Source organism: Tinamus guttatus, unplaced genomic scaffold (genome assembly GCF_059628265.1).
Source record: "Tinamus guttatus ecotype Peru unplaced genomic scaffold, ASM5962826v1 Tinamus_guttatus_pri_ptg000472l, whole genome shotgun sequence".
Classification (NCBI taxonomy): Eukaryota; Metazoa; Chordata; class Aves; order Tinamiformes; family Tinamidae; genus Tinamus; species Tinamus guttatus.
Window position 1 is genome coordinate 3890436 of NW_028289006.1, and position 15122 is coordinate 3905557.

At 37.3% G+C, this 15122-nt stretch overlaps 1 protein-coding gene across 9 annotated transcripts in view; it reads left to right on the forward strand.

Annotated features, from left to right (window-relative positions):
* ANKS1B (ankyrin repeat and sterile alpha motif domain containing 1B) overlaps positions 1 to 13210 on the forward strand; it is a 404144-nt gene extending 390934 nt beyond the window's left edge. For 6 of the 9 annotated variants that reach the window (XM_088532905.1, XM_088532906.1, XM_088532903.1 and 3 more), the window contains 3 exons: positions 2743 to 2880; positions 9688 to 9855; positions 11305 to 13210. In XM_088532905.1, the coding sequence (XP_088389031.1) occupies positions 2743 to 2880; positions 9688 to 9855; positions 11305 to 11415 (417 nt within the window). In that variant the 3' untranslated portion in view covers positions 11416 to 13210. The remainder of the gene's footprint in view (positions 1 to 2742; positions 2881 to 9687; positions 9856 to 11304) is intronic. The other 3 variants (XM_088532910.1, XM_088532909.1, XM_088532904.1) reach the window with 1 other exon arrangement.
* The last annotated feature ends 1912 nt before the right edge of the window (positions 13211 to 15122 follow it).

The following is a 15122-nucleotide window of genomic DNA, read 5'->3' on the forward strand; positions in this document are numbered from 1 at the left end:
TTCATGCCACCAAGCTAAGAATTTGTATTCCGAATTACAACAGGCGAAGCTTCAGGTAACATGAGGTTCTGACCTCGTTCCACTAAAGCTGTTTGAGTGACACCTTGAAGCTTGGCATGACACCACTTGGACATGACACACCATTTCGTTGCGATTGGGGCCAGAAAGAAATTGCTGCCTAGAAAAAGCGGGTATTTGGAATTTTCTCTTGCTGACATGTAACCCTAACTTCTGGGCTGCTCCTGCCAGAAGAGAGGGCGTCTGATGCAATGTAGGCAAGTGGTGTATGCTGCTTACCAAAATTTTGGACTCTGAAAGGTATTTCCTTGGCAGAACCAAACCTGGTTTTTGCCTTCCTTGCTGTTTCAGAAGCTCTGGAGGTTCCTCTTGACAAAATGGGTGATGATTTTTAGAATGCTCTAAACTGGTCTTACATTGCTGATCAATGCCTAAGAAGAGTACCCAGAACAACAAAGCAGTTCAAAGCCTTTTCATTTCTACAGGAAACTATGAACCAGACTATGGTTCTCCTGGAGTAGTGACCTTAGGAAGCAGTAACAGCACGCACGGAGTTCACAGAGCATTTTGCACAGAAGCTAGGGAAAAATGCTCAATTTCTCTCCTAGTTTTCAACCACAAATTAATTTTAACTGGACTTTATTTTATTTAAAACAAACTTGATATAGGTATGTTTCCAAACTTCATATTATTCAAAATTAAAACATTAAAATGACCTGTATGAGTTATGACTAAAGTACAAAATGTTGTTTCCTTCGACTGATCACTTACTTGGGAAACCTTTCAACATAGCTGAGCTTTCTCCAAATACACTGTATAAAATAGATTGACTACTCCGTGGCTCCTTGTGGACTTTATGCCAATTTTATTGGCATAAATATTTAGTAGGATTTTAAAACCTTCCAAACTTTATTTTTTCTCCTCTTTACAAACACAACATCAATGATTACAAACACAACATCAATGATTACAAACACAACATCAATGATCCACAGCTATATCCGTGGATATCTAAATCCCTGGTTTTGGAAAACTTGTAATTCTCATCAAAATCGTTATTGATGGTAAAAGTTATCAAGGAGAACAAAAGAAAATAAATTGCTTAAAGTAACATTAAAAAAAAGATTGTTAAGCAGAGAGTGTAAGTATCTTTGGCATCCATTGGCACCATTGAAAGATAAGTACTAGCTTTGTCATTTATATGAATAATCCCATATACAGAAATAATCAAATATGTTGCAACAATTTAAGATTATGAGGGTTATTTCATGTCCTCAGTAAGAGTTTCCTTATCTTGGTATTACCACAATTGGAAATACAGAATGTTTTTTTAAAGATTTTCCTAAGCCATTGTTTTTTCAGTTAAGTATTAGTATGTCTTTCGGCAAACTTGACACCTACATACAAAGGGAAAGTTGCCGCTTAGCAAATGAAGGAAGATACAGTGATGGCATCTTAAATGACTTAGTTGCATATATTTCCTTTTCTTAAGAAAAAAAAAAAAAAGAGAGGGGGAGGAGAGAAGGTGGGAAAGAAAAGACAGGTGTAGGGGTAAAACAGAGATATTCAGAGATTGTTTTAATTTGAACAGATGCCACGAAGGCAAGAGCAAATCACAGCTCTCGGGGATGGTGGCACCACAGATGTCCTGTGTTCTTTGGTGCAACAGAGATGTCACACTGCAGCAGACTCGTTCTCTTTGCTTTTAGGGGAAAAGTGATAGCTACAGTCAGCAAGGCCACAATTCAGAGAAGTGTATAAGCTAACCTCCAAGGAAATTCATATTCAATGAATCATTCTTCAATTTAAATAAGTCATTTTAAATGCAAGTGTTGCTGAATCAAGGCCTAATCATAAGCCACTGTTCAGTTTCTTCTCTCTGGCTTCATGGTTCCTTTGGCCTAAACACAATAACTACATATCAGTATTATATGTAATGAATATTCATAATTTTCTCCAAAGCTTTAGATAGCTTTTTTTTTTTTCCTTCCATTGGACAGACATGCCCCACTTGTATCTCAGTAGTGTGCTATAGCTTACATTGGCTTTTGCAAGTAGTGTTGCTCGGTGCATGAACAGTTTCATTTTTCTACATCTCTCTTACAGGACGGTGTTGTCAGTAAGTGAAGGAAAACCGCCATATCCTTCTGTAGTGCTTTTTTTACCAAACAGAAACCTTTGAAGAGGATTTCAATTGTAACTGAAATTATAAGGAATGTTTCTTGCTTGAAAGACTATAGCCTTTCTTCCAGTACCATGTGCAAATGCTTGAATATTGAGCCTGTAGGGTTTTACCAGATCCTATCAGTAGACCCAAAGAGTATGAGGCGGTGCTTACTAGACACAAAACCAGCAGCATCAGAAGATGCCAATAGAGTGTTTTGAAATAGTAGTTACAGCTGTGTGCTAGGCAATGTGCCTCCCTGTCACAGGATGCTGAATAAACTGTGCAAAACCATAATTTGAAAGACAGGCAGGAAGACTTTAGAGCATAGTAGTTTTCTACCAGATTGTCATCAATTGGAGCGCTCATTGGAGAGGGTCACAATTTTAGTGATTTGTGTAAGATGATCACTCATGAAGCGTGTTAAATCTCTTCGTATAAAGGAAGTTACGAGGTACTTAAGCACAGCAGCTATACATAAAGGCAAATCTGAAAACACAGCTTTTAAAACTCTACTACATTGAATTCCTAAATTGATTGAAAATATCTTTTTTAAACAGAATATTATTGCTGAACATGAAATCCGTAACATTTCCTGTGCTGCACAAGACCCTGAAGACCTTTCTACATTTGCGTACATCACTAAAGACTTGAAGACTAATCACCACTACTGCCATGTATTCACTGCGTTTGATGTGGTCAGTTTATAAAAGATACTTATTTAATAGCTGTTTGTGAAACACTGTTTCTGTTAAAACATTTTCCGGGTACATGCTGGTTAATGGAAGGTATCATTCATTTAGCACACATAAAGACTAATCTGATATGAATGGTAACAGGATGTTTTGAGAGAAAAGCAAATATTTTCTGTGGTATCAGCTCATTTCCCATCTGAAAAAAATTCTGTAGTCTCAGTTGTTGACTGTAAATTAGCAAGTAGCTTTCTATAAAGGCCTTGACAGATTTTTTCTAACCTAAAGTACAGGCAATTGTCTTGCAAGATGTTAAAATACAAGTTTAGTACAAAACATCTTCCAAAATGCTTTGTTTAGAGTTTTTGATATTGTGTTGAATAAACTGAAAATCTAATGGTATGAAACTGCCTCTACAAAAATATAGAGAATATATGAAAAAACCTGTATTAACTATATCGTATATATTTTAAACAGAGAAGTGAAATATACATAGATTTTTCAAAGACAATAGCACACAGATAGCTAATAACGTACGTCAAGAAGTCCTAGAGATATTTTATTACCAGAGTGAATCTCAAGACATTTAAAACATCTGAAGAGATCTGTGTGAAATGTTGTCATCTATATGTTTTTGTATAAAAGACACCCCTGTAAATAATAACAGTATATTTTTGGGTGGCCTCTCTGTTCTGCTCTGTGAACTCCCATGTCAGTGGGAGTTTTGGCTTAACAAATAATGCAGATGAGGAATTCGGGCAAATTTTATTTTAGCACCTTTGCCTTTTGAAAATAGGTTGTGTTTTTTTTTTGAAACAGCAAGTTCAAGCTACAATTCTTGCTTTCTTGTTTCAACCCTCTTTCCTTAAAAATATAAGAAATATTATTGCAGCAAAAATCCTTAACTGTGCTGCTGTTTTAGTAGAAAATGACTATGTTCATCTTACATTTATCTTTCTCAAATGATCCTACACAGACTACTAGTGTCTCAAGAAACCATGAGCACATGTCAGTTAATCGATCAGAGGGTTCCCAATTAAATTTGTTGAAATGGCTTAAGGCTCTAAATTTTAAAGCTAAGAGGACTGATTGTCCAAAAAGTTTGTGAATTCTTGCCTAATATCGTTTGAGTGAAACACAAGATAAATTTAAAATAATATTGAAACTTTGAAATATTTTAATGTAGTACAATGTGTGATTTCTTGAAACATGCTTACATGAATATTAATGTTAGATCAAAAATAAAAGAGGTATTTGAACAAAGGCTTTTTATTTGTGACTAGGGAATTAACACTGCAGAGCGATGACATATAGGAGAATTTAAATAATAAATATTCTGGAGTGTAGGTTAGAAGGAATTTTAGATTTTTTTTTGAGTTCTTACATTTAAATTGCATTAAAAGTTTATAGGCCTCAGTCAGCAAGATGTTATATAGATATTTGTGAAAAATGAAGCAGTTAAAATGAGACTGAATGAAACTACTAAGGAATATTTAAATGTATCAGAAGAAATAATAACCTAATTTGACTCAGGTAATATTGTAATTTCATTAGATGGCTAATAACCACACACAAACATAGACCCAGGTATGGGTATAGGTCCTTCCTTGGCAAGTAAAGAGTAGTGATTGGAATAATTTTAACATTTTTCTCAGTAGCATACCTTATGAATAGCATTTAATACCCCCAAGCAATCTTAATAGTTAATTTAAGCAATACTGATAGTTTAATGTCTTAATGTAGTGTTCTTGTGCTAGATAATCCTCAGTGGGGTGTTGCCTACTCAAATATGCTCTTTTGTATGTTGTTTTATTTCTCAGCATCTAGCATTTCTGATGTAAGTCCAAGCTCCATGAAAAACAGTTGGAAATTCAGAGCATAAACATCCAGTAGATTAGATTTTTTACTAAAGTCTTACACTTTTATGTAGACTGATCTTCCAGCTTTCTAAGAGAAACGGTTCAATGACTGTACATTTAACTTCCCTAATTCAGAGTTGTAATTCTATAATCAAATTCCAAAAATGTCAGGCTTCAATAATATTTAAGAGGAAGAGGATTGAGGAAAGAAGATTTACTGGTAAATATTTGAAATCCACTCTCATTTATTTGTCTAAAGCAGGTCTAAAACTACCAGTGAAGGACTTCCTCTGGATAAACAAACTGTCCTACCAGTTCCTGCACCAAACTCCAGTTCACATATGAGATATGTCCAAAGTAATTTTGATCAGGTATTTCCTCACTGCCCAACACACCTATGAATAGAACACAGCTGGCATAAATTGGAACAACTTATGCTCCTGTTCAAGTCAAGGGCTAGACTGGTGATCTGTATAACACAAAGACTTTTCTTCTATGTATCCTTCTGTCTGTCATTGCACAGATTTATGCTGCATAAGAGAATTAGGAACTGCTACTATGCATATTTAACAGAGAAGGAAAAGTACATGCCTTCAAGTCTGAAAACTTCTTTTCATTGTCTTCTTCCAGTAGATTAGGGAACGTTAAACTGTTGAAAAAACTCGTCTGTCTGCGCATGTTCCTCCGGGTGGGATAGTGTGGCATCCCCACCATGACAGAGCAGACGACTTGCAGCCACAGGAAGTATGCTCAGATGCTACCATTTCTGGGGCATATACGACAGAGCATGTATAAAGACATTTCAGTTCTCTCCAGCAACCTCCCTGAGATGGAGCACACTCAGCTACAGTGAATCTTCAGCTCACAGGCAAATGATGCCTTCCTATATGTCTAGTCTCCATCAATGGCTTGTTCAGTGGCCTCAAAGGCCCACTGTAAAGGCTTGATTCTGTCCTCCTGTTGCATAGAAAATCACTTTCTGTGCTACCTTTGAGGGCAGGCATGGATTCAGAAGTGTGCCATCTGCCACTGTTGTAAAACCAGATGGAGAATGCATCAGGAATTTAAGTTGCAGGACTATCTGTTCATGAAAGTCTCATGCAACCCAGGAGTCCATAGCTCCTACAAACAAATGATAGACACGATCCCTTCGTACATCTTTCTCCCTTGAATGCTCAAAACTTCATACATTGGAGAGGACAGACAAATGCATGTCCTTTCCAGAACCCCCAGAAAATGTTTTCTGGTCTGGAGGAATAAAGCACTTTTACTGTATAAATGTATATGCATGTCAGCTACACATCTCAAAGAACTCCAGTTCACAGTAATTTGTCCTGTTGGGCTTTTGTAGTAGAAACCCTCATTCTTTGGACTTGAAGACTCTGTTACAATTAAGAATTTAGACAAATGGTTGCATCCCAGGAAACTGGAATTTGAACTGGACTGGGTTTTTTAGATTTGTCCTATTAAGATTCCATCCACCCTGTTCTATTTGTTTTTTCCAAAAGAGATTTTAGGTTCAGTACCTTGAAAACAGTTCTAACTGATATTCCCACACATTGGATGTGGTAGTGAGCTCACATTAATCATCTGTGAGACCCCAACGGAAGTCTCTTCAGTAAATTCAGCCTTCAAAAAGGACTAGATTTGACAATGATTTAAAGGAAAAAAAAATTAATAAAAGCAGAAACCTGTACAGCCCTCATTATATCCAAAGCATATTTTAAAAGAGGAAAAAAAATGTTAGCTTTCCTCAAAAAATCCTTCACAAGTGATGTTTTAGTTTTTATAGATGAAAGACAAAAATTAGCAGTCTTGAATGTTCTTCAAGCTGCAACATTGCCTTACAGAAGCATGAAAATATAATGAGGAAGCAGTGCCTGCAGATGCTATATAGCATCTTATACACTTAAATCACTTAAAATGCAACAAAACAATTAGCCATTGTTATGGACTGAGTTATGGTAGCAGAAGATTCCTCACTCAGGAGTGGCACTGAGGCGTTGAATCGTGGCAGTACGTTGCATTCAGGGCAGTTGACCTCAGTTTCTCACATAGATTTCTCAGAAATCGGTGCTCGCAGGAGCTGCTCCCTTTTCTCCTCTGAGGGAGGGAGAGGAGCTCAGCAGTGCTGAGAAGCGCTGTGGTTCCTTTGCTTGCTCCCCAAGGAGCCTGTGGGGCTGAACGTCTTCCACAATCATCAGGGGATGCTCAGCCGTCCAGGAGACAGACCTGTTCCTCTCCTTCTTTTTGTGTCATATGCAAAATTCAAATATTCTCCTCGGAGCATCAGAGCAATTGCCAATGTGATTTTTGTAGGTTTGCTTTTCCTCTCCAAACCCTGATGGAATCCCTCTCTTACCTCTCCAGAGTGCCCTGATAAGAAACCATGCAACCCTATTCTTCATCTTCCTGGCCCCATACTGCACATGAGAAATATCTCAAAACAAACTTATTTGCTTTTCTCTGTTTTTAAAATACAGTGTTGCAGATACCTGTTTTACATTTCAAAGGCGACAATTTTAAAGTCTTCCTTACCTCTGTTTGCACACTTCACCTCTTCAAGGCTCTACAGTAGTACATAATGTATGAAGTTTGTGTACATATTCTGTTTCAGTTTACATTCAGAATGTGTTATATTTCAAAATATTTATTAACCACAGAAACATTTGTATGTTTCCAGTTGTTACCAGACTCCAGACATGCCTATTTTTTTTTCATTTTGCAGACTACACAAGAAAACAAATCCTAGTAAATTCTGACCCAAGAGGAGCTCCACACCACCTTGCTTATGTCTCTATATGGCAAATTATCTGCTCTTTTTTTCCACTCTTATAGCATAATTTCTCAGACCTGTCTCCCAGAGACCTTTTTGTATGCCACCCTGGATGGTGCTTTCTGTCAGTCCCACTAGCACTGCAATCTGTTTTTTATCCAGGCCATTATTACAACATCTGTCCTGTTATCCCCTATCAATAACAGCATCCTCTGTAGATAATCGCATGGTGCTACAGTTATCACGACAGAAAACTAAGATGTCTCTGGAGTAATATTCCTGTGCTGTTAAAATGCACACTCCATTTCAAACAATACTATTTTGAACATTTTTATCAATTGTACTGAATTGTTCTTAATTCCACGACCAGTACTTTGCTAAAAGGCAGACCAATTTATCATCGTAGTCTCTTTAGCCTTTCATTTATGACTCCACTGGCAAACCACATTCTCAGTGTTTCCCAAGGCTGGACAGTTTCCCCAGGTTAGAGGGGAGAGACAATGTGGAGACTATTGCTATCAAATCAGGCAGACATTTTAATTTGGAAAGCTGTGAAGCTTTGGATCGCTCACTGTCATGAATGCAGTCATAGCAGCTGAGCATTTCCCAGCAGACAAATATAGTTGTTTTTGTCCCTGACCTAACGCAGACCAGAGTTGGCACCTTTGTAAGAAGCTTTGAAGAAGATTTTATAATGAGCTAAATCTGCCGAATTGAGCCTATTCTTTCTAATTACACATGTATGATAACAATGGGATGGATTTTTTCTTCATCTACAGTGAAAATGCAGTGTATGGCATGAAATAAGGTGCTTAATCCTTTTAACTCTGTTTAACTACTAAAGGTTCTGCATAGCTTTGTGCCTTGTTGAAAACTCAACACTTTCAATTGACTAGCTAAAAGGAAACCTTGATTTAAAACTGCAACATCTGAAATTAAATCATGAGCATGTGGGAATTTTAAAAGTTTCAGAGTAATTTTAATAGTTTCAAAGTAATACAGAATGACTTCCAGTTTTCCAGTACAGATGCCCAGGAAGGGGGGGCAAACATCTAAGACACTGAAGAATTACTCTAGGGAGACTGCAGGACACAACATAAAACAACCTTGAAGGCTTGCATTTGCTCTGCTTTGAATTATTTTTGGAAAGTTTGTAGAAGTCTGTGAATAAAATACAAAAACAAAACTCCAAACCTTAAAAATACCATTGAATTTCACTTGTGATTTGGATTTTGGTCAAACTGGAAACTCACAGCTGCTTTTTAGATGATGCAAATCTACATAGAAAAAGTGTTCATACTGACTCTCTTGTTCCTCATTTATGTTTTGTAAGGCTTTCAACAGGTTCTTTTTGACATATTCAATAAGAATTTAAAGTATTCTTAAGCCCATTTAACTGGCCTTATTCTTGAAAAATCTGACTTCCACAGAAATAGACATGAACTCCTCAAGCTTACAAGTATACTCTGGCATGCCAGCTTAAGCTCAATCTTTTTTGGGGTCTTTAAAAAAATAAAAAATAAAAAAGATGTAACTGTGAGAAGGTGGAGCATTTATTTTCAGGCATGCCTAGGTGCAGCACGTCTGCAAAGTGGAGGGTGCACTTCTGACATTTGTCTTTTGGGAAATGCCATGCTGGAGCTGCAGAGGTGTCCATTTACTTGGCTCTTCCATGGCAGCGCGTCACAGGGTGCTCTGGAGCACCTGGGACGGGAGCAGGGCAGCAAACTGCCCATCTGGAGGAGGAGGACGGGCCAACCCCAGAGCAGGCTTGAAATAAAGCTGGGTGGAACATCAATAGGTGCCGTGCTGTAAGATGGTGATACCCTGAGAGCAGGGAAACAGGGTGAGCTGAGGATGGGGAATTCATGTACTTGTTCTGAAAAGAGATGACATCCACCCACTTCTCTTTCCATGTTTAGTGAAAAAAAAATCTTTAAAGTCTTCAGACATAATCATTTTCGCTACAATAAATGACATTTAGATTGTCCTCGATCAATAAAAAATCAAGGGAGAAATGTCAAACATTGTAGAAACTTGGCAAGTCACCACTGGTGAGTTTTTAATTACTAAAATTAAAAAGTCACTGCTATAGGCAATACTACTGCTCTTGTACCTAAAAACACTTCAACCTAATGTTGATTTTAAATGTTACTGGTTTTGTTTTTTGCTCTCCAGAATTTAGCATACGAGATCATTCTTACACTGGGACAAGCTTTTGAGGTGGCCTACCAGCTGGCACTACAAGCACGAAAAGGGGGCCATTCTTCAACCCTTCCAGAAAGCTTTGAAAATAAACCCTCCAAACCTATTCCAAAACCACGCGTTAGCATTCGGAAGTCTGTGGTAAGTAGAAAGTAGAAGACTAGAAAAAGAAATCCAACTATACAGTAAGAGTTTATATATGGAAAGTTGTGTAAATGAATATACCTGTTCAGTCCAAAATGGTCTATGTCTCAGCTGTGCCACCTCAGCTGAGTCTCGAAGTCAGCAGAGTTTTATCACTGCAGAATGATCAGCCATGTGCAAATCTGCTCATTTCAGATTCTTTCAGTTTAAGAAGTCACCTGGCTAGTCCCATGCATTGTTTTTTATAGTTATTGCAGCTTTTGTTGATTCAGTCTAATTCCAGTGTTACACTTGGTTAAGTGCTGGAGATCACAGTCAGTGCATGCTTCTGAAACTGTTCAGTTCCATTGACTTCCCTGAGATTGAATCAAGAAATAAAGTCAGCACCACGTTTATGCATTAATTCATGTGTGAAGTTATTTCTGAAAATCTTATGCTTAGTTTTAATATATAAATTCTTATCATAAATATCTGCAGTTAGTAATAAGATAAAATCTGTAGATAACTAGAGAGATGACATCCCTTAAAAGCTTTCTAGCTGATCTGGTACATGATCATACACAAGTCAGTATCTCACATATTCTGAAGTTTGGTTTAGATAAGATTGCCAAACTATGAATCCTAGTCAGATTACAAATACAAATCAACATACAATGAGCCTCTTGTCTCACCAAACAACTTATTTCTTGCCCTTTTTATTTTTTTGAGCTTCAGCAGACCCACTTGTTTCTAAGCGGCCCTTTCTCTAAGATTCAACCTACCTTTTCAATATTTTCTTTGGAATCTCAAATTCCCAAGAATCCCATATTGTCGGAGCCAGCATCTTCATTGCCTCAATTTAAAATGCCATCCTGAAGTGCATAAATGATGGAGAAATACTACTTTATGGCAGCACTTTTCAAAAGATTATGATAACTATTTTACATCAAGTGAGACAATGGGCACAGTGTGATTTGGGAGGGGAAGAGGAAAAATGACTGTATGCTCTATCATAATCACTGGATATGAAATGAGAATCCTACTCTGTGATACTTAATTATAGCATGAGAGGAAGGAGGGGAAAAAACATATGACTGTACACTATGTAATCCATCCCCCCAGAATCTTCATGCATAAAAACTTAAGGAAGAACATTTCCTGTTTACTGATGCCGTTAAACATTAAAAGGACTTTTCAGAATCAAAGATACCTTCAAACACAGTTTTAACTAACTATGATGCCCTGTAGACTGGGGAGTAGACACAGGTCTGATGAAAACAGCAGAAAGAGGGGCAACCACAGGTACACAGGTGTTTCGACCACTGCGCTGACTGCTGCAGGTGTTAAAAGGGGACTCTACTCATGTAGGATTTGCTCTGCATTCTATTAATTTGTTTAAAAGAAAAGCTTCTACTAGAATTGCTGTTCACAGAAATGGTAACCCGTCTGTTTGCCTTTGCTTTAAAGCAGATAGATCCATCCGAACAAAAGACTCTTGCAAACCTACCATGGATTGTTGAACCTGGACAAGAAGCCAAAAGAGGCATTAATACCAAGTATGAAACTACAATTTTCTGATACAAAACTGACCCCCTGTTCCTTGTTGTGCCTTGCACTCCAAGCAGTCACAGCACAGCCTTTCCTTTATGGCAACGTTTCGATCCAGCAGAGAGGAAGACTGCACCGTCAGAGTGGCCTTGTAACTAACAAAAAGGCTGACAGTCATTTCTGGTGATGTTCTTCTTCCTGCCGCACTGACAGAAGAATGACACTACATGAGGACTTTTCAAATTACAGTCTACAAGAGGAGAGAGAAAAATTATTTTTCCTGCGGTTCTCCCTTGTGACTCTGCCACAGTGCTTTCTTTGGTTTCTTATTTTAGAATTCTACTTTTTAAAAAACAAAAGGTCTAAACTAATGGTAATGCTGCCTCTGAGTAGAATATTTGATTGGTTTTTTATTTAAATCTGGGCAGTTTTTAATTGAAATTGAACCAGAATTAATAAATAGAGCATTTGTGAAACCACTGAATTCATTAATAACTACTGTATTGAATAAAGAATTCATTAAAGTGACAAGAAATTAGGTACCCTGATTTCTATGTGCGCTGGTTTTATATGTAATCATTGGTGTCCTTTGATCCTCTGCAGAAATAGAAGCCTCTTACATTGCGACAAAGGATCAGAGTTTTATGAATGGTTATAAAAAGGTGTTAATTATGCACAGAGAACATTTCTTTTATTAGATATTTTTATGGAAGAGAAGTAATATAGGAAAACATAGGAATATTTATGGAAAGGAAGCCAGATTAATTATGAAATAATATTGTTTATTTTAAAGTTAATTAAAAAACTACTATTGCAGCATTATGGCAATTATAAGTCGTTGCATCAGTGCACGACATGTTTTGTGTGATCAGTCTGAAGTGAAAGTAGAATGGTCATTCTACTACACCTACATCTAGTTTATGCAATTCAACATTGCTATAGCCATGAATCCTACTAGCATTTAAAAAAATATCTCAGTGGTTCTAAATACAAAAATCAAAACTAACAATTTTGCTATCAAGATTTCTGTCAAAGAAACTTGTTTGGAAGAGTGTTGATAAAATTCTACTGCAAAACATTTTCTAAGTAAAAATAGCAAGAAAAATAAAAAAATTCCAAAGTAATAAAATGTTTTCATGAAACAAAATAGTTAAGCATTTGCTTAATATTTGATTAAATAAGATTTACTTACATTTTCTTTAAAGTGTTTTAATTTTTTTAATGTCTGTGGAGTATTTGTATAATACCATGATGTATATTTATGTAGAACTGGAATTATAACAGTACAAATATCACTATAGGAGAAAAATGACATTTTAACGTATATTGTTCTATCCAGTCAAATTGTGAATCATTTTGAAGTTCATTATAGAGATATTGATAAATTGTGTGGTTGTCTTAATGTTTTTTTTAATTATTATTTCCTATCCAGCTGAGGTTTCCAGTCAGAATCAGTTAGTGAATTCCAAAAAAAAGATAACTGAACTTGGTTTAAACCTGATAATTGTACATGGTTTAGTTAAACCTAATTATAGCGCTGAGTGATGACATACTTTTAATACAGTATTCAATTTACTTGAAGAAAATAGTTCCTTGTACATATTTTGCCTATTCACTGTTGATATGTACGTAGTCAACTGACAGTAAAAAATAACACTAAAAATATGGTACCAAAAGGAAAATTGTATAGGAGAACAGTAAATAGTAGCCTCACTGCAACAAATACTTATGTAAATATGCTTGGGCTTCCAGTTATAAATTTTGTAATTTTGTCATTTATTTATATCCTATAAAAGCACACAAAATAAAATGAAGTTGTACAGTCCCTGTGCTTTGTGCATCATTTTTCATTGCTAGAGGAAATAAGGGGCTGGATCCAAAGGATTCTGAAGTGAATGAAGGAGTTGGAACAGGAAGGCTTGATGACTTAACTAAAGAATTTGGTCTAGTTTCATCAAAGAGATGGCAAACAGGTAGGGTGAAGAAAGCTGAAGTGTTTTGGTAGCGTTGCAAGGGCCAAAGATGGAAGGGAAGAACTGATGAAAGACTGGTAGGGGAGGGTATGAGGATAAAGGTGAGAGAAAAATTTGGGGGTGGTGAGACAGTGAGTCTTTGGAGCCCTCACATAAAGGTAACATGGAAAGAGAGATCAGAGCTTAAAGGTGTGAGGCCCTCCCATTGAAGAAGCCTGGGGTCTGGGTGGGAAACATCTCACTACCTGAGTGCCTCATTAACTGGTACTAACATAAGCCATTTGGAAGCAAATCTCTGGGGCCCCTCTGTCATGAGACAACTGTTTGACATTTCTTCAGATCCAGGGAGACTGCACCGAGCATAAGACGCAAACACACTAAAATCAGTTGCTACCTGACTTCCAGTCCTTTCTGGTCAGGGAAAAGATGATTTACCTTTAAAGTGCCTTGGAGAAGAGCAAGCAATAAGGTGACAATAGTCTGTCTTAACAGTGAAGGTAGGGAGAAAAACAACCATCTCCAGAAGATTAAGTGAGGAAAATTACTATTCTTGATCTCTACTCAAGGAAGGAGGAAATAGAGGTAGCCAAGGAGGGCATGTGAAGAAACTGGAGCATCTGGATGTTTTGAAACAAGAGTTAGTGAAAACAAGAGTTAATTGTAACAACTGTCTTATGGGACAGAAACTGATAATAGAAGAGAGACGGTATGGAGGTAGATGATATTTGACACTAGAAGCTGGGGAAATTAAAGCAAGTGCGGGTGACACAGAACTTGGTATTTTAGAGATATCGCTATCCAGGTTATTCTGCTAGAAGAAAGCTTCAAGTCCAGAGGAACTCCTGAAGAAATCCAGGGGAACCACTGTATTGTGGACCTATGGGGTTTTCTAAAGTAGATGTTTCATTTGAGAGCATGCATGGTGTTTACACCAACCTGGTCCGTTCTCTATTCAAAAACAGAGAAGTTACAGGTAACAGGTGCAGCTACTCAGCATAACTGCTTCTGTTGTTCTGCCACTAAGTATGAGGGTATAAGTATCTGCTGCTCCTGCAGAACCACAAGGTTCTGCGTGGAGTTTTGCTGGCACATCTCAGTGTCAAAAAACTGGCATGGCCAGATGATGACCTCCACAAAGGGAATTAGAAGGTCATAAGAAGACTGGGTCAGTCCTTTGGCAAAGCAAGCTGAATAGTAGACAGATAATAAACTTCCATATACACCTATTAAATGTTTTTTTATCTCCCATTCTAGACTAGAACAGGCAGTTTATGACAGGTATTGAACTCATATCTAATTTTGCCCTAGATTTCTTTCAGTTTTCCCTTCAGCTATTCTGCTTCACACCCCACTGCAGGATGATGTCTAAGATGTCATCAAGACAACAATCTAGAAATAGTATTTTCAACCATCTCTAAACTACCAGCCCACAGAACAATTGTCTCTAAACAGGAACCATGTGGCAGTGAAAATCATGTAGGTGAAAGCCATGGCACAAGGACCAGGGACAGTACAAAAATGGGGGCACTTAGCTGAGAGAGATACATTATCTCATGTAGAGAACCAGCTGGAGAGAGCAGAAGAGAAAAGGACTCCATCTAGGATTGAAACACTGACAGGATTTTCAGCCCACTGGGAGTCAAAAGTGGGATATTGCTCAGGCTTCTACTTTATGGAAGTTCTCCAACCCCTCAGTGCTCCATAACATATTTAGGGAGAGTTTGCTAAGCCATCACACTTAACCATCCCTGGCCCTGCTGCAAC